Source organism: Sminthopsis crassicaudata, chromosome 2 (genome assembly GCF_048593235.1).
Source record: "Sminthopsis crassicaudata isolate SCR6 chromosome 2, ASM4859323v1, whole genome shotgun sequence".
Classification (NCBI taxonomy): Eukaryota; Metazoa; Chordata; class Mammalia; order Dasyuromorphia; family Dasyuridae; genus Sminthopsis; species Sminthopsis crassicaudata.
The window spans coordinates 398,110,990-398,137,302 of NC_133618.1; the positions used below are offsets into that span (position 1 = coordinate 398,110,990).

The 26,313-nt window shown below is 41.9% G+C and overlaps 1 protein-coding gene across 3 annotated transcripts in view; it reads right to left on the reverse strand.

Annotated features, from left to right (window-relative positions):
• Nucleotides 1-26,313, reverse strand: part of PDGFRB (platelet derived growth factor receptor beta) — a 68,402-nt gene that overhangs the window by 10,615 nt on the left and 31,474 nt on the right. For all 3 annotated transcript variants that reach the window (XM_074291761.1, XM_074291759.1, XM_074291760.1), the window contains exons 5-18: nt 24,863-24,990; nt 24,260-24,434; nt 23,821-24,013; nt 21,658-21,773; nt 21,370-21,493; nt 19,879-20,090; nt 15,129-15,223; nt 14,321-14,453; nt 9,495-9,599; nt 8,521-8,631; nt 7,303-7,456; nt 5,475-5,635; nt 4,894-5,012; nt 2,016-2,138 (exon numbers count right to left, since the gene is read on the reverse strand). In XM_074291761.1, coding sequence (XP_074147862.1) covers nt 2,016-2,138; nt 4,894-5,012; nt 5,475-5,635; nt 7,303-7,456; nt 8,521-8,631; nt 9,495-9,599; nt 14,321-14,453; nt 15,129-15,223; nt 19,879-20,090; nt 21,370-21,493; nt 21,658-21,773; nt 23,821-24,013; nt 24,260-24,434; nt 24,863-24,990 — 1,949 coding nt within the window. The remainder of the gene's footprint in view (nt 1-2,015; nt 2,139-4,893; nt 5,013-5,474; nt 5,636-7,302; nt 7,457-8,520; nt 8,632-9,494; nt 9,600-14,320; nt 14,454-15,128; nt 15,224-19,878; nt 20,091-21,369; nt 21,494-21,657; nt 21,774-23,820; nt 24,014-24,259; nt 24,435-24,862; nt 24,991-26,313) is intronic.

The window sequence follows — 26,313 nt, forward strand, 5'->3', positions numbered from 1 at the left end:
TCTGGATCTTGGTTTCAGTGTTCTCCACAGGACCGCCTGCCACCACTTCTCTGTCTTCCTTCTTTCTGCCCAACTGAATCCTGGCTTCTCAATCTCCCAGAGTCCATCCTGGTTGAGGCTCTTAGCTTATATATGCTCTCTTAAAGGTGTGAATCTTGTGGAATTGTAGTAAGTACTAAGTACATCTAGAGAATTGTTAAGCACCCTGCTAAACAACCATTGTCTCTATCAATTCCTCTCTCTCCCTCTCTCTCTCTCTCTCTCTCTCTCTCTCTCTCTCTCTCTCTCTCTCTCTCTCTCTCTCTCTCTCTCTCTCTCTCCCTTTCTTGTACTTACTCTCTCTTTCTGTGTCTCTCTCTGTCTCTGTCTCTTTCTTTCTGTCTTTTTTCTTTAAAAGTCCTCTATATGCTTCAGAAGCTATGAGGAAATGAACCAGGTTTTTGACTTCAGACTTCATGGCAGCAGTCATTGAAAGGGACCAGAACAAGATTGGAAGTGAATGGAAAATGATGAAAGGATTTAGAATTGCCAATGGTCTTAGCAAACTTCTAGTTCCTTATTTGGCAGAGAAAGAAACTGAGGCTCATAAAGAGGAAATGAACTATTCAAAATCATTCAGGTAGCATCATAAGATCATTGAACCAATCCGGAGTCCTTAACTGGTGATTTTTAAGATAGATGGATAGATAAATAGATAGATGATACATGATAGATAGATAGATGGCTATATATCTATACAATTAATTTCCTTTGTAATTTTCTGTTTTATTTTACATACATTTAAAAATATTTTTTCTGAGAAGGACTCCATAGGCTTTATCAAAATGTGAAAGTGTCCAGGACACAGAGAAAGTAAAAAACTCTTATTAGAGACCATCTAGTCCAACTTTCTTCATTTTATTATGAGAAAATGGCACCTGAGGTGGGGATGGGGGTGGGATGGGGGGAGACAGAGATTAAGTGACTTGCCTAGGATCACACAGGGACTGAGCCAATGTTGTTTTTTTCCTTCCTGCCCAGAAAACTGGTATGATTTCCATGGACAGGCAAGGGTATTTTAGGATAAGATCTTCATGTTCTATAGCTCATGAGTTCTGAATTTTGCAGATTTCTATATTTTCCCTTCTTTCCTTTAGCTTTTTTGGAAACTCCACCCTTTGCTTCTGATGACTCAGGGGAAGGAGGCCAAGAATGGAGTAGTAACAGCTGCAGGGATGTGGAGAGAGCCTTCACCCCACCCTCCATTGCGTAGGAAGACAAGTCAGGAAAGTCAGGAAATAAAGTGAAGAAGTCAAGCTTGATTGGAGCTCCACTACAAGAAAGCTCATCCCCTTCCTGCCTGGAAGTTAAATTTATTAGCAGACTTTGATGGAGGTTTGTATACATTATCCCACTTGAAATCCGCATCATTGTGAGGAAGGTAAGGCAGATATTACCTCCATTTATTAACACCATTAATTTCAACCAAGAGCCCAAACAAAGGTCCACATGTCCAGAAGCCTCCATTATTGCAGGTGAAGGAGACTGACCCAACACTCTGATTACCATCTTCGTCTCTCCCTGCCCTACCTCCCCAACTTTGGCCATTGTTCTTGGAACACAGGGCTTAGATAGAGGAGCTTTCACTTCTTGGGTGGAACCAGCCCTCCACTTCACTTGTGGGCTATCTCTGTTCCGTGCCATGAAAGTGTACCCCATTCCCTTTCCAGCTCCCCTCGATCTGTTGTCATCATCGATTAGAATGTAAGCTCCTTGAGAGTACAGATTATCTTGTAAGTTTGTATTTGTATCACCAGCGCTTTGTCCAGTGCGTGGGACATAGTAAGTGTTTAATAAATGTTTATTAAATGTTCTCTCTCCCTCTCTCCTTTCTTTCTCCTTTTCCTTTTTCTCTCTGTCTGCCTCCCTGTCTGTCTCTGTTTCTGTCTCTCTCTCTCCATCTATCTGTCTGTCTCTGTCTTTCTGTCTGTCTGTCTCTCAAAGCCCTCTGGGATAAGAATGGAGAAGTTACTCACACTGCCTTTGGAGATGTAGTTGGAGTCACGCATGATGTCCCGGGCCAGGCCAAAGTCACAGATCTTCACAAGTTTGCCCTCACAGATGAGCACGTTCCTGGCTGCCAGGTCTCGGTGGACACACTGCCAGGTTTAAGGAGTCAGGTTTAAGCCAGATTTAGAAACTAGGCTATAACCCAGAATAGTAAACTGGAGTGGGGTCAGTCAATTAGTCAACAAGTATTTAATAAGCATATTCTGCGTACCAGAAACTGTGCTAAGCACTAGGGATACAAAGCAAGTGAAAATATAGTCCCTGCCTCAAGGAGCTTACATTTTAATAGTCTTCTGAACCATAAGAGATGAGAGTAAAAAATACAAGGGAGATTCTGCGATGCTGGGCTTTAGGCACACCTGAAATGGTTAAAAACTATTTCCTTTTACAGACTAGACCAGGGACAGGAACTTGTAGGGAATGATGTCATCCATACTCCATTACTCATTGGGCAAGTTGCTTCCCTTTTCTAGGTCTTGGTTTCCTCATCTGTAAAGTGAGTGAGGTAGGACACAATCTCTTAAGTCTTCCAGCTATAAATTCTATGATCCTAAGCAGCAACTTCTCTCCTGACAATTAGACTTAGAAAAGATTTTAGAAATGATGTAACCCAAACCCCCATTTTGAGATGAAAAAACTGTGACCCTCACAACAATTCTGGATGGTAAGATTCAGAGCCTCTGCTTCCCAAAGTTACTGAGGTAGAAATAAATAGAATGATTTGAATCTAGTTCATCTCACTTTAAATCCTTTGCTATTACACTCACTACACTACAGAGTTATCTTTCTAGCATGCCCACTCTTTAATCCATCCTTCAGCTTTGTCTCCCCTTCCTCCCAGATTCTTTTGCTCCATGAAGATACTATTCTCTAACACCTCTGGGCTTATGTCCATGCTGTTCTGCTCTGCTGAGACATCTCTCTCTCTCTCATTTATACCTATCCCACCTGGGTTTTACTCAGGAAAGACTCCCCTGAGATGCAGCAAGGTGAAGACAAACAAAGGTGGCTCTAAGGATCAGGAGATCTGAGTTGGGTTATAGGCTTACTACCTGCATGACATTGAGCAAGTACTTAACCTTTTTGAATATTAGTTTTCTTGTCTGTAAAATAGGAATAACTCTTTTTAAATGCTACCTTATTCACAGTGTGTCTGTGTGTTACAGAGAGAGAGAATAGTTTTGTAAATTTAATGTAGAAGGAGAAGCTTTTGCAAATATATAAGTATTTTGTAAATTTTAAAGTACGATATGAAAAAGTTAGAATTACTCAAGTTCATACTAATTTCTTTTTTATCTAAAGTTCTATAGCACTTCTAATATGTATTTATATATTTAGGAAGAAAGAAGGAAGGAAGGAAGGAAGGAAGGAAGGAAGGAAGGAAGGAAGGAAGGAAGGAAGGAAGGAAGGAAGGGAGGAAGGAAGGAAGGAAGGAAGGAAGGAAGGAAAAAAGGAAGGAAGGAAGGAAGGAAAAAAGGAAGGAAGGAAGAAAGGAAGGAAGGAAGGAAGGAAGGAAAGAAGGAAGGAAGGAAGGAAGGAAGGAAGGAAGGAAGGAAGGAGGAAAGGAGGGAAGGAAGGCAGGAAGGCAGGAATTTTTTTTTTTTGCTGAGGCGATTGCCCAGGGTCACCCAGCTAGGAAATGTCAAATGCCTGAGGCTAGATTCGAACTCAGTTCCTCCTGACTTCAGGCTGGTGTTTTATCCACTGTGCCACTTAGCTGTCACGGATTTGTTTTGTTTTGTTTTTAATTTTTAAATTACTTTTAAATTTTAAAACAATTAAAAATTTTAAAACCTATCTACTATGTATCAGGTACTATAATAAGAGTTTTTTATAAATATTAACTCATTTGATCTGCACAACAACCTGAGGAGAGAGATGCTATTATTATTTCCATTTTACACTTGAGGAAACTGAGGCAGACAGAGGTTAAATGATTAGCCTAGAGTGAAACAGCCAGTAAGTGTCTGAGGCAGGATTTGAACTCTGGTCTTCCTGACTCTAGGCCCAGTGCTCTATCCATTGTGCCAGGTAGCTATCATTTAATCATATGCTTCCAGTTAAAAGTTCCCCACCTAGATGGTAAGATACTTCAGAGTAATAATTGCAGGTCTTACACCTCTTCTACCTAATGTTTATGATAGATGTCTAGGCACACAATAGTTGCTTAATTTCTAATTGTTGATTGATTGATTGGTGGACATCCTTTGGGATGTCTAAGGGCAAGGGCAGAAGGGCAGTAACTGAAGTCCAGGATGGTAAAGTAACTTGCCCAATATTCCAAAGCATCAGTATCAAGCATTGTAAGTGGGATTTGAACTCAGCCAGGTGATACAGTGGATAAAGCACCAGGTCGGGAGCCAGGAAGACTCATCTTCATGAGTGTAAATCTAGCCTCAGACACTTACTAGCTGTGTGACCCTGGGCAAGTCACTTAGCCCATCATCTGTCAAATGACTTGGAGAAGGAAATGGCAAAGCAGTATCTTTGCCAAGAAAATCCTGAATGTGGTCACAACTGAGTAAAACAACTGAACAACAATAAAACATGATATTCTATGGTAAAATGACTAATGATCTGGAATTTTAGGGTCAGGAAGCTTCCTACTTCCATGCAGGAGACATATTCTCACTGGTTTTTCATACTGAGTTGACAGAATGTAAGCTCCTTGAGGGCAGTAGCAGTTTTTTTCTTTGCAAGCCCAATGCCCTATATGACATTTGATAAATGCTTGTTGATCAGTTGACTGATAAGAGTATATAAAACAATTTTTTTTTTTTTTAAAGCTCGATGTAAATGTCAGCTATTCCTGTTTCCTTCCCCAAACCAATCCACAATACATACATTCTTGGAAGCCAGGAACTCCATGCCATTGGCCACCTGGTAACTGAAGCCCACGAGGTCCATGTAGCTGAGGATAGGGGAATCGTTGATCAGGGTTGCTCTGTAGGATCTTTCAGGAACTGGAGGGTAAGGAAGGGAGAGGGTGTATAACATTCAGTGGTTTTCATTGCAAAACTGCTCAGATGTCTGCTAGCATTTGGACTTTATGAGCTGACTTGATCTCCCCCTAGTGTCTCTCCAGCAGAAAGACAGAGAGTCCATGGCCAGTAATGACCATGAAGGATAATTCATTTCCTTGACTTAAGACAAGACTGCAACCCCCTGGGCCACTGGAATTGATCTTTCAAAACTCATTAAAAAAAAAAAAAAAAAAAAAAGATTCTGCCTTCTCTTTTGGTACTCGTCTTAAAGTTCAATTACCTGAAATGTCAGGAAGTTCTTATTGATGACTAGACTAAATGCCCCTTGCTTCAGCATGTCATCCTTCAGCTTCCCTTTGCCCTCTCTTCACCCAAAGAAACTAAAGTTCCCTCCCCACTTCCCCTGTCCCGGGGGCTTGAGATTGCTCCTTCTTTACCTACCAGAGGGTGCGAAGCTATCATAGGGCGAGCTGTAGTTGGAGGATTCGATATCCACATACATGATCTCTCCCTTCATGCCCAGCATCGGTACATAGTCCACACAGTCATCCTTCCTCATGTCCATGTAGCCTCCATCGCTCTCCCCCGATAACGACGTTTGTCTGGGAGCCGTAGACACACGGACAGACCAGTGATTCCAGAGAATGGAAATTAGAATCGGAACTTTTGATTGCCAAGGACTTGTCTAGTTCTCACATTCTATGTTCTTTTGCTTAAAGAATCCTCTAGTCCCAATATTTTATGTTCTAAACCCTTTTTCAGTTGCAGCATTTTTTTGTTGTTGTTCTAACATTTATTTTCAGCTTTAGTGTTCTATGTTCAAATGTTCCGGCGCTCTATGTCCTGTGTTCTAGAGTCTCTTGTAGTTCCAACATCCCATCTTCTATATTCTAAACACCCTCCTAGCTCTATCACTCTCCCTTCTATGACATCATCCACATAGTAGGTTGTTTTGTCCAGAGATGAATTAGTGGAGGGTGCTAATGCCATAATAGAATTGGAAACCCCTAGAGCAGTGCTGTTCCAGGTGCCCACACTGCTGTTCCTTTAGGCCCTGCTTCGGGTATTCAGGACATAGGGCTAGGTAGAGGAGAAGTATCTCAAGAGAAGGTGGTAGTGCATTTTCTAAAAGGGTTCTCACTTCATTCAGTACCTTTGGGCAAAAATACTGAAAATGACTTCCTGCCCTGGAAGCAATATAGAAGGGAGGGGTGTAAAAATAGGGGTAGCATTCCCTTACAAAGTAACACCATCTTAGAATCTTAGGGTTTGGAGAAACATTCAAGGTTACCTAGTCCAATCCACTTTACAGGGCAAAAATTAATGTTATTTCTTACAAGAGATAACCAGCCCTTGCCCATATATCTCCAGGGATGAAGGACTCAGTATCACACACACATATTCACAAGCACACTCATGTACAGATACATTCACATGCAAACATGAACACACTTGCACGTACTCATGCAAACATGTGCACGCATGCACATACATTTTTGGGAACACATACACACATACACATACACTCTATTGTATTTTGGAAAGCTCTAGATATTATAGAATCTTGGAGCTGGGCAGGATCTAAAAAATCATCCAGTCTAATTCCTAATTCTAGACATGCTTCCCAACTATTAGGAAATTTGGCTTTCCACTGAGCTGAAATACACTTCCCTAGGATTTCCATTCACTGTCCTTCTGGCCACTGGGAGCAAATAGAATAAACCACATCCCTCTTTCACGTGATAGCCCTCAGATATCTATAGGCAGCTTTTTCTTGAAGATAAACATCCCAGTTCCCTTAACGGTAGCTCAAGGACGTCAGACCTTTCTTAACCCTTGCCCCCTCCTTCCTCTTGTAATCACTATGCTCCAGGAAAGCTCTGATAAGGATGAGGGTGAGAGAAAAGGGAACTAGAGTGGTTTCTATGCTCCATACTCATTCTGTGTAGACAGACCCTCCCCCACTATCTGACTGCAACCTCTTTAACTCAGCATTTTCTGACCTCAACCATATCCCACCCTGACCACTATGGACCCACCTGGCCAGAACCCTAATCCCATACTGGGAGGAAGGGGCCAAAGTGGGGCAGGTTAAGGAGCAAAGAAAAGGAGGAGAAGATAAAAGGAAAAAGGGAAATTTGGGGAAAAGAAGAGTTTCACCTTTCATGCACAGGGCAAGGGCGACAGGAGAGAAAAGGGAGAGAGGGTGGATGGAGCAGGAAGAAAGCCAACTTGATGTGAGGGTGGGGATGTGAAGTACATGCGTCACCTGTGCAGCTGATGGTCAGAGGGGTCCGGGACCTCGGAGGACTGGTAAGACCCTCCTTTCTCGGGACAATGCTGCAGGAACGTGTGCTTGGTTCGATGTAAGTAGTCCACGAGATCTCCATAACGGCAGTATTCTGTGATGATGTAGATAGGGCCTAGGGGAGATAGGAGTTGTCAGCGTGAGAGAGAGACTGTGTGTGTGTGTGTGTTTGTATGCGCACGAGTGTGTGTGTGTGTGTGTGTGTGTGTGTGTGTGTGTGTATGTGTGTGTGTGTGTTCGTGGGTATATGCTCACACAAATGTATGTGCACATGTGCATGAGTATGAATGTGGTCAGAGTGTGTTCGTGTTTGTGTGTGATTGTGTGTATATATACATGTGGATGCACGTGCATATAAGTGCTTGTGCATGAGTGTGCGTGTGTGAGAGTGTGTGTTTGTCAGTACATACATCTAGATGAAGGATCAACAAAGGGTTTGGGGGCACTCTCCCAGTAGTTCTTCCCTCTTCTAGGATCTCTTTCTCCAAAAAGTCATTCTCAATTATTTTATCCTTTCTCTAAACCACCAACTCCATCTGTTCCTCCTCCTTGCAAGGTCTGGATCCAGGGTCAGGCCACCACTGCTTGTTCTTGCTTTCCTCTCCAGGTAACATCCCTGGGCATGCATTCCCAAGTTCCTAGAACGGGCCTGCTTCTCAGAAGACACAACTGCATGTGTGTGTGTGTGTGTGTGTGTGTGTGTGTATGTGGGAGAGGAAAGAACAATCCTGGCAGGTGGGCAAGGTAGTGGAAGCTAAGAGGAAAATGGGTATATTAGACTGGACATGGGATTAATAAGGCCTGGGTTCAAATCCTATCCTACTTAATTGGCAAGTCACCTAACCTCCCTGTGTGTGTGTCAGTTTCTTCATCTGTAAAACGAGGGAGTTGGAGATAATGGGCTCGAAGTTTCAGTTAGCTCTAATCTATGAACTTCTTTTATTGATATAACTCGAGACAAGAATTTGGATCCAGAATTTGGAACCAAAGCCAAGATGACCTGGAAAAATCCTCAGAAGGGAAGGCTCAAGACAGGTTTCTGAGGCAGCCTGTTAGCCTAATGGATTCCCTGAATGGCATTTCTTAGAGTCATTCAGAACTTAACGTGATTCTCTGAATCTGATTCTCTGAGTCTGCCAGGGTCCCTCTGGGCTGTCTGATAAGGGACGGGCGCCATACCTCCTTTAGTGCACGCCCCCAGCAGGTTGACAATGTTCAGGTGGGGTCCCAGGTGGCTCATGATCTTCAGTTCAGACATAAGGGCCTGCTTCTCACTGCTCCGGGCGGTGGCTGAGACAAAAGGTTTGGGGGTGAGAAGGGAGAAGAGGAGCAGAACAGCTAAGACCCAGGCTCTTCAGAGAAGGTCACCCAAATCTAGACCTCTGCTAATAAAACAAGCAGCTCTCCAGAAAAAAAAAAAAAAAAATTGAACTCACAACATACTTATAATTTAATGCATTATTTGTGTTTCCTCTCCTTTTTTTTTTAGGCAAGACAATCAACAAAACAAGAAATCATTAAATAATTTGTAAGACTAATAGATTTCTAAGGTATAAAATGCTCATTCTAAAAATTTAACAGAGCACCAGTCCTGAAGTCAGGAGGACCTGAGTTCAAATCTGGCCTCAGACACTTAAGGCTTCCTAGCTGTGTGACCCTGGGCAAGTCACTTAACCCCAGCCTCAGGGAAAAAAAAAAAAGTAAAATAATTTTAAAAATAAAAAATAAAAATTTAACAGTCAGCTCTTGTGAGGGGGTTTGAACAACTCTACTCCAATTTCCCCATTCTCAGAGAAAGCTTCTTCCTGGCCCTGGGACTAGCATAACTAGAAGCAATGGTTCCCAGAAAGATTTACTTTCATCATGGATTTACTACATCAGATCTCAGCCTTTTCCCCCAAGTCAGTGGGGAGGAGTGCTTCCCTGCAAGCCAGGGAGAGTTCCCTAAAGCTGCGCTTACCAGACCACAAGCAAGAAAAGAAGTGCGGCTAGAATGGGGAGGGGTCCCCTAGCAGAAAGTGAGGAAGAACAATGGGACCAGTAAATGAGAGGAATAGGGTGGGGAGAGGGTTGAAAAGAGAAGGTCGACAAAAGGAAAGGGGAGGGGAAAGTGACTGAAGAGGCTAAAGGAAAAGGGAGAAGGAGAAACTCACATTTTAGCATCTTGACAGCCACCTTCATTGTGGCCTGGGAGTGGCTTAGTCCATGGGCTGTGGCCTCCACTACTTGCCCAAAGGCCCCAGAACCAAGTGTACGACCTGTAACAGAGACGAGAGGATATTCCCTCAATTCCATCCCAAGGCTTGTGCAGAGGTTATCCACATTTCTCACTCACACCCCAGTCACTGGAACCTTTGACACCCCCACAAAATCCTTTGTTCCCCATCCAATCTGAGCATTCACTGGAAGAGCCTGCCTTACTCCATAGATCACTGATTTAGGGATGCTTTAGTTCAACCTCTCTCATTTTATAGTAAGGGAATTACCTCCAGAAAGATTGAATAAATTGTCCAAGCTGGACTTTAAATCCAGTGCTGTCCCCGCTTTATACTGCTAACCCATCTCACAGATGTCCTTGACTCAGAAAAGATACGGGTCTTCTCCAAGAAAACCATCAATCATTGAATGTATATGAATTGGATCCTACAGCTCACAGTAACCCCTCTGAAGATCTCAGAGCCAGAACAACCCCTGAGACTCTCTCCTCCATCTCCCTGAGAATTCACCCAACCTTAGCTTAAAATTTTCTGTAGGAAAACAATTCACCAACTCCCCATGCACTGATTCTAAAAGTAGAGTGAATTGAGTGCTGGCCTTAGGGGCAGGGAGGACTACATTTGAACCCCCAACTTAAATACTTACTAGACAAGGCACTTAAATCTCTGATCTTAAATCTTAAATCTGGGGCAGCTAGGTGGCTCAGTGGATAGAGCACTAGCCCTGAATTCAGGAGGACCCGAGTTCAAATCTGGTCTCAGACACAACACTTCCTAGCTGTGTGACCCTTACACTTAACCCCAGCCTCAGGGAAAAAAAAAATCCTAAATCTTCTGAGTCTCAGTTTCTTCATCTATAAAATTACAGGGTTGGATTCAATGACCTCTCTAAGGTCCCTTCTAATTCTGAATTGGAATCCTATAATCCAGGTCACTGTGGTTTAATCCCAAACCTTGGGAATATCTCTGTCCATAAGGCATTAATCCATTTTAGCTGAAAGGGGGTTGATAGGGAGGAATGTTCAATGTTGACATGGACTCCATCTTTATATTTTTCTTAATTAAAGCTTTTTATTTTCAAAACATATGCAGGGATAATTTTTCAGTATTGACCCTGCAAAATCTTGCGTTTCAAATTTCCCCTTCTTTCCCCCCACCCCCTCCCTAAGTCCATCTTTATATTAACATGTAACAATAAATAAATAGGACCATCAGTGTCCGCGACTTTGGGATTAGTAACTTGACCTTCACTTAGACAGCTGAGGGGTGTTAAGTCCCTAACCACTCAATGCGCTTGAGCCCCTGTTTGCTAGAAACCCTTTCCGTTCTATCCATAAATTAAACCCATTTTATTCAAAGCCAGCAGAGGGCAGCCCAATGTAATCTGGCCGACACGCATTCATCCCAGTTGCCTAATCCTGGCTCTTTCCACGGATGGGGAAAAGGGAGGGGGGATGATGTGTGGATGGCAGAATTGGGCTGGGCCAGATTGAAGGCTGTCCCTTCCCATCTGTTGACACACCCTACTCCAAACCCAATTCCAAGCCTAGTACTGTAAGGACTTCAGGGAAATGCATAGAATTTTCAGTTGGAAAGATGTCCAGAGGTCATTTGACCCCAATGTAATTTTTACAAATAAGAAAACTGGCTCAGAGACATTTAATGAGTTGCCTCATGTCACCCAGATCTTAGATTAGAACTCTGGCCTTCTGATTCCAAATGAAGTGCTCATCCCACTATCCTACACTTTTGCCACAAGCATGGAAAACCTTCCCTCCTGCAGTCCACCACTCTACACCTTTCCTGTGCTACAGGTCTCAGCTTTCAGCCTTTTCAGATTTCTATTCAGTTCTAGATTGGACTAGAAAATCCCTTCAATTATGAAAGTTAAGGAGTTAGAAGCTCTGAGTTCAAATCCCACCTTAGATACTAAATATTTGAAATTGGGCATTAAACTCTTAAATCATCAGTTTTCTCATCTGCAACTACAAGACCCAATCTCTCAGGGATGTTCCAAAGAAGAGGTCTTGCAAGCAACCTTAAAGCACTACAGATATATGAGCTATTATTATTATTTTGTGCCAGATAAATATTATTAATTAGGTTTTTAAAACCTATCCATTTAGTCCCCAGTTTTACTCATATGCTAAATTTTTTAAGCTTGTATTGCTATTCTAACTTTATATTCTTCAATAAACAGTGTAATAGGGGCAGCTAGATGATACAGTAGATGGAGTCTTCACCCTAAAGTCAGGAGGACCCGAGTTCAAATCTGGCGTCAGACACAACACTTCCTAGCTGTGTGACCCTGGGCAAGTCACTTACCCAACTGCCTCAGCAAAAAAATAAAAATAAACGTTCTAATACTTATTCATAATAAAATGGACATGGGTTCTTAAATCTATCTTTTGGGAATATTGTTTTTGTTGATTAGTTGTTATTGTTGTTATTAGGTGGAGGACGGACTTGGTGAGTTTGATTAAGAGGATTTCTATTCAGTTCTAGATTGGACTAGAAAATCCCCTTCAATTCTGAAATTCTGTCATATCAGGGGATTATATTAGCTTCAGCCTCATTTACCCCTCTTCTTTGAATGTCCGTTCTCTGCAGGAAAAGATTTTTACTCCAGCCCTGTGTTTAGAATGGTTTCTTTCTTTCTCTCCATATATCTATCAATCTCTCTGTATATCTCTCTCTGTCATCTCTCTATCCATTGATCCATTCATTCATCTGTCTGTATGTATGTCTATTTATATATTGATGCAATTATCTATCTATATCTCTATCTACCCATTTATCTGTCATCTATGCATCCATTCAATCATCCATCTATCTATTTATCTAATTTCATGGGAAATAAGCATTTGTTAAATGCCTGCCATGTGTCCAGGTGGTAGGTACTTTACAAATATTTCATTTGATAATCGAGTCCTGGACTAAGACCTGGATTCGAATCTATCCTCTGATGCTTATGAATTGTGTGACATTTGCTAGAAACCCTTTCGGCTCTGTTGTTGTTGGATGGGCAAGTTACATAATCTCTCTGCTCCTCAGTTTCCTCATTTGTAAAACAGGGATAACAAATATCCATTATACTTCATAGAGTTTTACTGAGACTCAAATGAAATAACACATGTAAAGCACTCTGCAAATTTGAAAGTGCCTGTTATTACTGTTATTGATTATCATTATCAATGCTGCTTTCTTCAGGAAATCTTGAGTCATTGATATGGGTATTCCCCCTACCAATGCAGGTCCCAAGAACTAAATTCCTTGGTAGGCACACTTCAAGAGACGGTATGGCTGAAAAAGCTGATCATCTCATCTTCTGGTGTTAAATCTTGTCATAGTTAGCTGGACTGGGCCCCTTATTGACCCTGTCCTAGCTTGGTAGCACCTACTGGAACTTACCCTCCAAGTTCACAGAGTTCCCAACACACTATAACAAGTAATGGAGGAACACAATAGATGTAGGGAGGGGAAGGGGCCTCAGAGACCATCTCATTTTACAAAAGAGAAAACTGAGTCACTTGCCCCCAGTCACCAAGGTAGCATCAAAAGCAGGGTCAGAATCCTCTGATTGCATAGTCTTTGCTATGGACTTAGAGGACCTTGATTTGGATCCTACCCCTGACGCTCACAATCTGTGAGACCTTGGGCAGACCTTTCCTCAATCTGAGCCTCAATTTTCTCATGTAAAATGAGGGGACTTGCCTCCATAGCCCCTGAGCTCTCATCTGCCTTTTGACCTAGGATCCAAGATTCAAATTGGGAAGAGCAAATGCTGGTCCTCAGGTGGAGAATGGACAGTCACTTGATGAGTTGTGGTCAAGAGAATTTCTATTCAGTTCCAGGTAGGACTAGAAAATCCCCTTCAATCATGAAATTCTGTAACTCCAGGGGATTATATTAACTTCAGCCTCATTTACCCCTTTTCTTTGAATGTCTGTTCCTGTGGGGAAAGGATATGATTCCACCTGCCTCAAACTGCAAATCTCCATTGTGTCAGCCTTCTTCTCCACTTCCTTCTGCCACCATAGCCTCATGACTAAGAACCTGCTGTACTGGGATAGCCTTGTAACCTGTCCTTCTGCCTCTCATTTCTTCCCCTTTAATACATTCTGCACATCCAACGACACAAACTTTCCTAAAATATATCTGGGGGCAAAGAGCTATATGGTGTAATAGATAGAGCACAGGACCCGAGTTTAAATTTGGACTTGGCCACTTACCATGGCCCTGGGCCCTGCTTGCCTCCAAAAAACCCCAGAACAACAGCAACAAACAACCCCCATCTGGAAGTGAAACACTACTTTTCTCAAATATTTTGGGTGGTTCTTTGTTGCTCATACAATGAAGTCCTAACTCCTCTTCCCGGCCTACAATCTGATCTTACCCTATATATCTAGTTTATTTCTATCTAAATGAGTCATTCTGCTCTTCTCACTGTCTCTCACCTATTCAGTCTCACCTCTCTGCCTTTGCTTATTTACATTCTCCCCCTTCAAGGCCATGTAAGCCTTCCTGCCTTCCTTATTCCATTCTACTCTGACCTTCTGGAACAATTATAGCAGATACCGCGAAATTGAACATCTGATCCTTAAATTAAGGATCTCTGGGCTTGTGTCGGCCCTATCTTCTCATCTTGGTGGACATTATCTGGGTCTCTCCCACAGCTCAGGGATGGACCTGCAGAAGGGGTTCAGGACAGAGGAGCAGGGTTTTTCTGTTCCCCTCCTGGGAAGAGAAGCTGGATCACTGACCGAGCACAAGTCTCTCTCGGGGCAGTTCCCAGCTGGAGTCATAAGGCAGTTGCATGGGATCCACGTAGATGTATTCATGACCATCGGAGCTCACAGATTCAATCACTTTCCAGCGGATCTCATAGCGGGGTTTCTGGGGAAGGGGGAAATAACAATCATAGGATCATGGAAGTTAGAAAAGACTTTTACAAATCACTTAGTTCAAGGCTCAGTCTATGCTGACAGACTCCAGGTGCCAAAGATACCCTGGCACTCCCTCTTCAGGTAATGACAAGTGCAGAGAGGTCCGATAAAAGCTTGTCTTGAGAAGTGAGATCTGCGCTGGTCCAGTCTGTATGCCTTAGAGACATTCCTGGGTACCACTTCCCACTAGACTGATGAAATGGCTCATTTTGGCTTGGATCCATTAATATTTGGTATAAAATATTATATATATATATATATATATATATATATATATATAAAACTTCAGGAGCAAGAATTTAAGTATTTTTGCTATTTAAATGATTGCACATGTATATCCTATATTAGATTGGTTACTATCTCAGGGAGGGGGAAGGAAAGGGAAGAAGGGATGGAATTTAGAACTCAAAACTTAAGAAAACAAAATAAATGTTAAAAATTGTTTTTACATGTAATTGAAGAAAAATGAAATATTATTTTAAAATTTTTAATCAGCTTTAGGATTTTTTTTAAAAATAATTTTAATTGTATTTAGGGAAAAGCCTATGCTGGGATTAAGGCTTGGGGTACCCTGAAAGATCTCAGGCCAGGTCTACATGGGAGAAAGGCTACAGGATCTACTTACCTTCTGCCACAGAATTACAAGGATGATCATGGAGATAATTGTGAGGACCACTAAGGCCAGGATGGCTGAAATCACAACCACCTTGAAGGGCAGGGCTGGAAGCAGAGAACAGGCAACTCACCCTCATATCAGGTCATCATCAAGTGCAAGGTCAAGCAAGATAATTCTGAGAAGTCCCTTCTCCCACTTCTAGTCCCCCTTTTATCCTATCCAACATCATCTGAGCCTGCCCCAAGAAGATACTTTGGCTCTCTGAGTTCAAAGGCCCACTCGGCCATCCTCCATCCCTCCTTCCCATCCAGGCAATCCTACTAAAAATACCAAACTATCTAATGAACGAGCCAAAAGTCCTTTTCTTCCCCTGGGGACTTAAGGTTAAAATTTCAGCTTTTATTTTCCAATATAGATCCTAGATCTTCCTCATCAAAATCAGACCCATAGCTTCCTCTCCCCAATATCAAATTTTTAGCCTCATCTCCCCAACATTTAGCCTTAGCTTCTCCCCAGTTCAATTAAAATCAAATCAGTTCAGTTCAATTAAACAAATGTTTATTAAATACCTAATATATGCAGGATCCTGTACTGGGCAGTAAGAATACAAAAATAAAAGGAAAAAAAAAACAGTTTCTGCCATCTAGAAGCTTACAATCTAATAATTAGAGGGATAAAATGTCTATGAATGACGTACTCATGAAGGAGTGAGAGACATATAAAAGGAAGGTTCAGGCAAGCTGCCACGAGAAAGTTAAAGAGGGAGAGGTCATTTTCCCATGGATGGAAAGGGAAGGTAAAGTCTATGCTGGAAAGACAGGAGAAAGCTTTATGGAAGACCTAGAAGGGAAGGATTTTAACAGAGGAAAACTTTTTTAAAATAATTTTAATTGTATTTAGGGCAAAGCCTATGCTAGTATTAAGGCTTGGGTGCTCTGAAAGATCTCAGGCCATTTCTGTACTAGACTAGGTGGTAGAGTAGATAAAGGACTAGGTCTGGAATCAGCAAAATTCATCTTTTCTGAATTCAAATCCAGCCCCTCAGACCTATACTAGCTGAGTTATGATAGGCAAGTCATTTAATTCTCTTTGCCCCAGTTTCTTGAGCTATAAGATAAGCTGAAAAAGGAAATGGCAAACCACCCAGTATTTTTGCCAAGAAAACCCCAAAGGGGTCATGAAAAGTCAGTCTTAACTAAAAAATAACTCAGTAACAACAATGGCATGGAGAGCAAAAGCAGGAGTAGCAATAAGGAAGAATAAGATGGGGATGTGTCTAGAAAATGAAGTATGTGAAAGGAAATAAGATAAGGAAAGATAATGGAAAAATAATTTGGACTCAGAATATTGAGGGCTTTGATTGCCAGAATCAGGAAAATGATCTTTATTCAGTAGAGTAGGTAGTAGAGAAACACGTGGAGAGATGAGAAATAGTGTGAGAATGCAAAATTTGGAAGATTATGTGATTGGAATGGTAGACTAGATAGAAAAAAGAAAAAAATTGAAGGCAGAAAAACCATTGGAAGCAGCATGGTTCAAAGAAAAGAACTGACTCTGGAGTTAAAGGTCCTGTATCCAATTTTTACCTCTGAAACTTCCCACTTGTGTGACTTTAGATAAGTAACAACCTCCCCAAATGTCAATTTTCTCAGTTATAAAATAAGGGAATTGGAAGATGACTTCCAAAGTTGTGTCTGCCTCTAGATCCATTTAGAAGACTATTGTCTTAAATCTGGGGCCCAAGGAATTAGAGTTAAATATCAACATAACCTTAGCAATAAATTAGGAAAGAACCCAAAATATACTCTGATGTCTTGAGTCTGGGTTTCTTGGATAGGAATATAGATAAAGAAGATGGTTGTACTCTTAAAAAAATACAGGAAATCTGGTCTCAGATACTGTCTAGCTATGTGACATTGGGCAAGTTACAGAATCTGTCTGCCTCAGTTTCTTCTTCTATAAAATGGGGTTAATAATAACACCTATGTTGTAAGGTTGTTGGGAAGATCAAGTGAGATATAAAATGCTTGGCAAAGCTTAAAAGCATAAATAAATAAATGCTAGTTGTGTTTTGGGGAGATGATGATGAGTTCATTGGAAAATAGTTAATTCTGGATATTTTAAAGTCGAACATAATATAGCTGAAGTCATCAAGCCAGCAACTATAGATGTAGGACTAGAGTTCAGGGAGAGATAAAGGTGAGAAATACAGATTTGGGAATTATCTCTCTAGAGCTGATAAATGAAGCCTTAAGAATATGATCCTATTAAAGGAGAAAAGGTAGGGAGAGAAGAGAAAAGGGTGAAGGACAGAGTCTTTGGGGGACTTCTATATTTAAGGGACCATTAAAAAAGAGTGTGAAAAAGCAGTCAGAGAAGGAGAAAAAGAACTTTGTGAGCACCCTATCAGAAAAATCATTGAGGGAAGAGCATCTTATTTATTATTCTCTAGTCATTTTCATAGTGTCCAATTTTGTGACCTTAATGGTCACTTTCTTGGCAAAGATAAAGGAGTGGTTTGTCATTTCCTTTTCCAGATCATTTTACAGATGAAGAAACTGAGGTAAGTCACTTAACTTGTCCAGGGCCATACAACTAGTAAACATCTTAAGCCAGATTTGAACTCGGGAAGATGGGGCTTCCTGACTCCAGGCATGCTATTCTATCTTCTAGGGAAATAAAGAAGAATAATGAGGTGGGGAGAGGAGGAAGACCATTGGATCTGTGGTCATTAATGATCCTGGAGAGAGATATGTTTTAATAAAATGGGAGAATAACAGTCAGATTGCAAGGGGCTAAAGATGGGGAAATAGAGGCAGTAGGCATAAATTATTCTTTGGTAATGGAAGGAAGGAGAGATACCTGTCAATAGCTTTAAGGCATAAAAAAAAATAATGGATTTCATATGAGGAAATAGAGCTACAGTCTACAAATATGATTGCCTTAAGACAATAAAGAAGCCAAGCAATAAAAGTGAGACTATTATCCAGATATGGAGAATCCAAATCCAGGTCTTTCCATTAGGTTATGTACTGCTTTGAGTTAAGAGAAAGTTGATTGTTTTCTCTTTCTCCTTCCCTTCTTTCCTTCCTTCCTCCTCTCTTTTTCTTTCCTTCTTTCTCCTTTTTCTTTCTCTCTCCTTCCTTTTCTTCTTTTTTTCTTTCTTCTCTTTCTTTTTCTTTTTCTTTTTCCCTTTATTTCTTTTTCTTTCCTTTCTTCCTTCCTTCCTTCTTTCTTTCTTCCTTTCTTTCAGCCCTTCCTTCCTTCTTTCCTTCCTTCCTTTCTTCCTTCCTACCCTCTTTCCTTCCTTCATCAGTTTGTTTATTTGGATTAGAGAGACCCGAGTATGTTTGCAAGCAGTCAGCCAACAAGTATTTATCAAGCACTTACTGTGTGCCAGGAATGATAATGGGTGCTAGAGATACAAACAAACAACAAAAAAAGAGGCAAATATAGACAAGGATACACTTCTGAATCCTACCCTCAAGGAACTTACATTTAAAGGAGACAACAAGCAGGGGAGAATGAGTCAATGGAATTCAGGAAAGAGCTGGAAATCCATGAAAGAGAGAAGACAGAGGGAAACAGAACAAGGTACTGAAGAAGAGATAAGAGCAGGGATGTTAATCTTAGCAAGAAGAAAGATTGCTGAGGAAAACAACTCAGGTTTGGAATCACCATGGAGGGCCATGGGATGGAGATTCCCTAAGAGAAATAAAAAAATGATGTTCTTTGAAGAGGGGGCCAAAGTTGAAGTGAGAGATCATCACTTTGTAGTGAACCAAAGAAACATGATTTTGTGAATCACTCCCGAAATTTTGGCTGCAAGAGGATGGGGCAGAAATGCCAGACCCCCATAGTCAGATCCTGTTTTCCCCAGTGTCAAGCCTTCAGCCTTTGTCTTTCCTTTCTTTATTAGGCGTCTCTTCCCCATTTTTCCTCCCTCTTCTCTTCTACTAACTGTTGACCACTGGATCTATCTATTGAGGCCTTTTCTTTATTATTCCCTCGCTCTGAAAGTGCTCCCCTCATCGCCAGACCCTCTCCAAGCTGGTGAAGCTACTTCTCCTGCCTGCTTTTCCATGTCCCCAGATCCCCTCTAGGCAAGCTGTCTTTTCCTTCAGAAGCTAGTCATTCAGTGATTGGAAATCCATTGGTCTTGAGGTCAAAAGACCATAATTGTTGTCTATTCTCTGATACTGTTGTGTGACTATGAGCAAATCACTTAACTTTTTAAATAATAAAACCTAATGTAATAATGTTTGCTTTACTTTTCACAAGCTTGTTGTGAGAAAGGTGCTTGGTAAATTTTAAAGTGCCATAGAGAGGTGTGCTAATATCATTATTATTGGTAGTCCTGTTATTCCCTGCTTTATCTAAGTTCTTGCCCCACAAAAAGCATTTGTTCCTCTATCTGCACAAGATAATACTTTAGAAGATGCTTCTCTTATAATCCATGGTCTGTTTCAGCCTCCTCAGTTCACTCTGTCCAGAACTTGGGTCTCCACAGAGTGGTACCTGATCTGGGCTTTTGCTGGGGGCTGGAAGGAAGAACAATTGGACTTCTCAGAGCTGTGGGAGGGGGTTCGTGAGGCACACCTGTATCTGGGGACACCGGCAGATTCATTCATGTGCGATCATTCTATCTAGACATGTACATGGGTCTGCATGGTCCCACAGAGCATGGGATGTCTTCAAGGCCAGTGATGCATAAGAGAAAGAGAGATCAGTTACTATGGCTGTGGGCCTTGGGACTCACAGTGTGGAACAATGGTGACTTCCTTGCTGTCTCTCCCCAAGAGGTTGTACACGTCACAGATGACAGAGAGGGGCTGGTCCACTCGTTGCAAGCGCAGGATGCTGACTACCTTAAACAATTTCTCTTGCTCCCAGTAGGTCACATTGGTTTCCAACTGAGTTTCCTCCTTGGAGCTGTTCCCCAGTGGGGTAGGCAGAACATCACGGGGACACCTATTTGGGATGGAACCCCAGTGAGAACAGCTTTGTCCTACTTTTTCCAGTTTACCAGCCCATCTTTTTACCATGAGCCTAGCCATCCACTACCCCCCAAACTCTTTTTTGCCTCTGGGCTGCAGGAGCCCTTTATCAGGGGTTTTCTTAATGTATTTTTCTAGTTGTATCAATAGAATTGGTCTTTAAAATAATTATAACTATTTTATTTTATGCATTTAAAAACATTATTCTGAGGAATCCATAAGCTTCACCAGATCTCCCAAGGGATCCATGATGCAAGGAATCTTTCTTCAGTCAACAAACTCCTATTATGTCCCAGGCACCTTGCTAAGCACTGGGGTATTCAAAGAAAGGCCAAAAAAATTAGTCTCTGCTCTGGAGGAGTCTAATGAGAGAGACAATATCCAAACTATGTTCAAGCAAGATATACATGCAGGATAACTTGGAAATAATCAACTAAGGGAAGGAATTAGCATGAAGAGGGATTAGTAGAGACCTGTGATAGAAAGCTCATCTAGAATGTTTTCTTCTGTCCCCATTTACCTTCAGGTTTTTTTTTTGGCTTTGCCAGAAAGGAATAGTAGGTGCTGGGATAACCTAACCTACTGATGATAGGCTTAGGGAAAATCTTCTTCACCAACCCCCCCACCATATCAGAACCTCTTATTCCTCAGTGGCCAAGCAGATTTTTTATATTTGCAGCCCTGTCTTGCTCTCCCCTCTCCTCCCTCAAGGCTATCTTGGTCCCAGATGAATTGCTGTGTGTAGCCAGAAGGAGAAATTCCAAGGAGAATAAAGGAGCTCTGAGGATCTCGTTTCTGCCAACTCTCTAGAACTGGCCTCTTAGTGAGTGAATTAAAGGGCCAACAGCAGCTCTGGGAGGAAATTACTTGGCTAGGTGGAGAAGCATGCTCTCTGTAGAGATCCTATGGGCCTCTCTTTCTGAATGTCTTAATGACAAAAGAAATCATCTCTGTCTTGGAACGATGGAAGAACCAAAAACAGGAGAATGGGCGAGATGCTATACTAGTTCTTCTCCATTTGGGCTCCCAGGCCACACCCAAGGATTTGATGATTCGGGTGTTTTGGATGCATGTCCCCGCAGGACCATTAGAATGAGGACGGGGAATATTTTTGTTTTTCTTTGTGTTTTCTGAATTTAACACAGGGCCTGACCCATAATAAGCATCTGATAAATATTTGTTGATTGATTTGCCCTTTGTTTGTGTAATCAAAGGACTTGGGCACTGCCCAAGGGATTGAGGTCTCTACTCACCTCTTAAAATCACTGCAACTGAACCAGTTAAGGACAGGCTGTGGCATCCCCTGACTTCGGCAAGTGAGGAGTTGCTCCCCACTGCTGGGGTGGCTCTCACTCAGATCCATCACCTTAGCAGGAACTGTCCAAAATAGGGGCAAGAAAGGGGGGTCACTATGGAAGTAAGGGGAAGAAGATGTGCTAGGTCAGGGACTGTGAGGGGAAGACAGGGAAGGAATTGAGTAATATGGAGAGCTAAGGGAGGAAAAGAAGGGGAGGGGGTGAGTCCTCTAAGGGACTTCTTACCGTTTATCTGCAACTGGAAGGAGAACGAGTCAGCATCATCATCATGGAAGGCTCTGAGGGTATAATAACCCCCTTCATTCACCTTTACTCGTACTAAGGTCAGCTCTGACACATACCTGGAAAGCCATATTCAGGAAGGAAGTATCATAGAATTATGATATCTTAAAGCTAGAAAGCACCCTAGAAAAATATCCCCCCAACTCTGTCCCATCTCTAAATTTCCCCATTTTTCTCAAATGCGCCACCATCTGTCAAGCACCCGAGTTTGTAATCTTGGAGCAATTCTTTTTCCCTTCAGCCCTCCCTTAATCCTATTGTGAGAAATGGATGGGCATTCAATATTTTGTCTCTTACATATCAATTGTGAATTTTCATTCCTCAATATCTGTCCCTTTCTCCCCACTCATCACTTTTAGCCTTGACTATTACAATGGCTTTCCAATTGGTCTCCATGCTTAGACTCTCTCCATTCTGCAATCCATCTTTCATATAGTTGCCTGATCAAGCTACTTCCCTGCTCAAGAAGTTCCAGTGGTTCTCAATTTATTACTTTTCAGATAAAATAAAAATTCCTCAGTTTGACATTTAAAACGTATTATTTTTACACTTATTTCATATCACTCCTCTCCATGTACTCTAGGCTCAGGGGAAAGTGTCCTTTTTGATTTAAGGAATCATATTCTATTGTCCAAAACCCATCTTCTGCCTCCATGTCTCTGTACAGTTATATTTGTTTTCTCTCCCCATCACACTGCAAGCATCTTAAAAGCAGAAATTGCCTTTTGCCTTTCTGTGTATCTTTAGCACAGGCAACTAAGTGGGAAAGTGGCTAGAGTGTCAGCCCTGGAGTCAGGAAAACCTGAGTTCAAATTTGGATTTAGACATTTATTAGTTGTGTGAACTTAAGTCACTTAAGCCTGTGTGCCTCAGTTTCTTCATCTGTAAAATGAATTAGAAAAGTAAACAGACTTATCTTTACCAAGAAAACTCCAAATGGGGCCACAAAAAAATCATACATAATTAATTGACTAAAGAATAATATTTTTAGGACAGTGTCTGGCACATAGTACTTAATAAGTGTCCATTAGCTTTCAGTTAATGTTCTCTCTTCTCACCTTGACTTCTCAGAATCTCTAGTTTCTTTCAAACTTCATCCCAGGTTTTACTTCATCCAGAAAGCCTTTCCTGATCTCTCTAGCTGCCTCTTCTAACATCATGCTGTATTTTTGTACCTGTATATCTTGTCACTATCTTTCCATCCTCCTCTTTAAGTAAAGTGTAAGCTGGTCAGGAACTGTTTTTGTTGTGTTCCCAGAGCTTACACAATGTTTTCACATAATGGACTCTTAAATGATTATTGAATTAAATTAAATCTAAACCTCTAACTTTAAAGATGGTGTTACTGAGGCATAGGGAGAAAATGTGATTTGTTCAAGTTACTATAGTAGTGGAAACAGTATTAGAATTCCAGTCTTCTGACTTGAAATCTAGCCTTCTACACACTAGGGAGGGAGTCAAAGTCAACAGAAGGCCTTCCTTGGGCTGCCAGGGCCAAGATGAGGGCCCAGAATGTAGATTTCTAAGCTGCTAGTGCAGTCTTGTGCTCTGTCCACTACTAAGAGTGAGGGGTCATCTGCTTTTTGTGATGGGGCCCCCGGAATGTGTTCATGTGGGTGTGTGCATGTTTGTATAGCTGTGCGAGAGTAGGGGGTAGAGGAGAGAAATTAGAATGTAGAGGTAAATGATCCATAGACAGCCAAGCGACCTCCTTTCTCCTTCCTTCCTTTCCTTTCCTTGTCCCTCCCCTCTCCACTCCTCTCTTTTTCTCTTCTCTCACTTCTCCTCCTTTATTTTCCCCTCTCTCTCCTCTCCTCCCCTCTTTATTCCTCTGAGTATATTGTATAAAAGGAGAGCTTATGTCTGTGAGGCCCCATGATGCCATCTCTTCTATCTCTTCTCTGAACTCTTGTCCTTTCTCTCCATCCTTTCTGTCTCTTCTAAAATTCCAGTCTGGATACCATGACCTTGGGGTTACTTACCCCTACATCTTAATGACTTTCCTCTCCCTCTCCCTGTCACAGAGCTGTAGAAACAAGGGCACACACACACACACACACACACACACATACTCCTCTCCTTTTTCCAACCTGGAGTTTGGCTTACCTTGTCTCAGACAAATTCCTGGTGGAGATGGAGATCTCACTGGCAGTTCCAGATCCCAAAGTCTGGTTGTCCTTGAGCCACACAATGGTGGGGGCAGGGTATGCTTCGATGAACATCTGTAGGGTTCGACTCTTGTGCAGTTCAGCAAACTCCAGCTCCTCCAGCTCCCCCAGAAATCTCACAAATCCTTTGTCTGAAGGAGAAAATGAGGTTGGAATTTCAGAAGAGACAGGAGCCCAGAAGGGATGGAGAGGAGAAGGACTCAGGGAGGAGGTAGGAGAGATGGTGTCGGATTCGGAGATCATGGGGTCTCACAGAGGTATTCTCTCCCCTTACGTAATACACCCAGCCTGGTCTAAGACTTTCCTTCCCCAAGGGTGGCTCCATCCCCATTTGTTTGGCCAGTGGATTAGGAGTGAGGACTGGGCTTTGTACTCACCAATCACTGTGACATTGACTCCTTTCATGTCCCTGTGGCCATTGTAGCTCTCTGAGACATTGCAGACGTAGGTACCCGAATCTCCCAGCTCGGCACTGGGGATATGCAGGATGGAGCGGATGTCATACTCTAACCCCGACAGGAAATCTGTCACTGGCTCCACCAGCCGCTTACTCTGCAGGGACAGGACAGGAAAAGTGCCCAGGTTTCAGAGAAATCAGGGAAGGCTTAAAGGAAAAATTGGGGGTACATGGCATTGGAATAGGAAAAGCAAGGGGTCACTGACATTGACTTCTGTGGCTTCCTTTATGACACATGTGTATACTAAGACAAAGAGGAAGAGCCAAAGGGCAAGCTTATCTGACATAGGAAGGGAAGAATAGGTGATTTGCAACTGATAGCTTCTAAGGACCTATGAAAGAAAGCATTAAAGCCCACCATCTTTTATGACCTCCATCCAGAGTTCTCTCTCCTTCACTGACATTAAACACTGGCCCTTGCAAGAGGAGTCACCTAGATCCCCTTTATCCTTTCCATCTCATTCCTGTCAAGACTAGACTACCTACCACACCCTTCCCACATCTCCCCCAATTGTCCCCTCACCTCCATTCGAGGGTAAGTCCAGTCAAAGTTCACCACTTCATTACCCTTCACAATGCAAAGTACAGTGATGTTCTCACCCCTCCGCACCACGGTCTGAACGGCATTCACAGAGACATTGATGGATGAGACTGGAGAGAGAGAGGAAAATGATCCTGAGCGAAGCAGCCAGAGTTCAGGGAATGGCAGCAGAAAGAAAGAGACAATATATCTGATAACAGAGTCAGGATTTAGGAAGGGAACCTCATCAGCCGAATTTAATAAGATCAAAGTGAAGAGTTAAAAGGTAAGAAGTAGCATCGTGTGGCAAGAGAATTCACTGGCTCTGGAGTTAGTGACAATGACTTCAAATCCTGCTCTCAGTGGTTACTATCTGAGTGTCCTTGCACCATCCATTTAGTTTCCCTGATTATTTTCCTCATCTGTGAAACCCTGGGATTGCATTTATTGGCCTCTGAGGTTTCTTCCAATTTAAATCTTTAACCCTATAATCCCATCAAAGATGTGCTATGGTGGACATAGATATATTGATCAAATTGAATTGAGTTTATTAAACTCATTTGCACTGGCATTCAGGACCAGACTACAGTACAGTACAGTAGAGAACTTCTACAGTACATTGGGTTGTTTCTCTATGGAGATCTATGGAAAGACACAGGCAAAAATCACATAAGACAAACCCACACACAAAAAACTCCCCACAAACCAACGATCATTTCGCTTCTTAGATCCTCCATTCCCTCATCTGTAAAATGAAGGGACTGGACTTGATGAGCTCTGAGGTACCTTCTAGCTCTAAGTCCTAGAATCCTAAGCTCCTACGTGACAATCCCCCTTGGTTTTCAGTGCCTCAATTTTCTCATGTGTGAGATGCAATTAGTATCAACTGCCCCTGCCTATCTCATGTGGCTACCACGAGGTTCACAGAAGGTAATGGTGGTAAAAATGCCTTGGAAAACATTTTGAATTGACATATTGGTGGGATAACGATCATTATATGTAAACTTGTATTGTTAATATGTATAATTTATTGACCACTCATAGATAAGGTTAAAACATGGAGACAGACTAAGAGAAAGCAGTACTCTGTCCTCGGTGCTATAATATGTTTCTCAATTGGAAATGGGATTTATGGGGCTAAGCAAACAAGTCTTTTCTTCACATGACACCCCTATCTCCCAACATCATGCCTTTGTAAGGCTGTTTTCATGCTTAAAATTCTCTCCATCCTCACCTCTAACTTTTATATTCCTTTGTTAGCTTCCAAGGTTAATTAAAGCATCAATTCTTATATAAAGTCTTTCTTGATCCCAGTTGCTAGTGCTTCCTTTCCATCAAATTGCCATATATATGCATGTGTTTGTATGTATTGTGTGTGTCTGTTCTGATTGGTTCTTTCCAAAAAGTAGGATCTAATTCAATTTTTTTATCTTTGAACACTCAGTATCTAACCA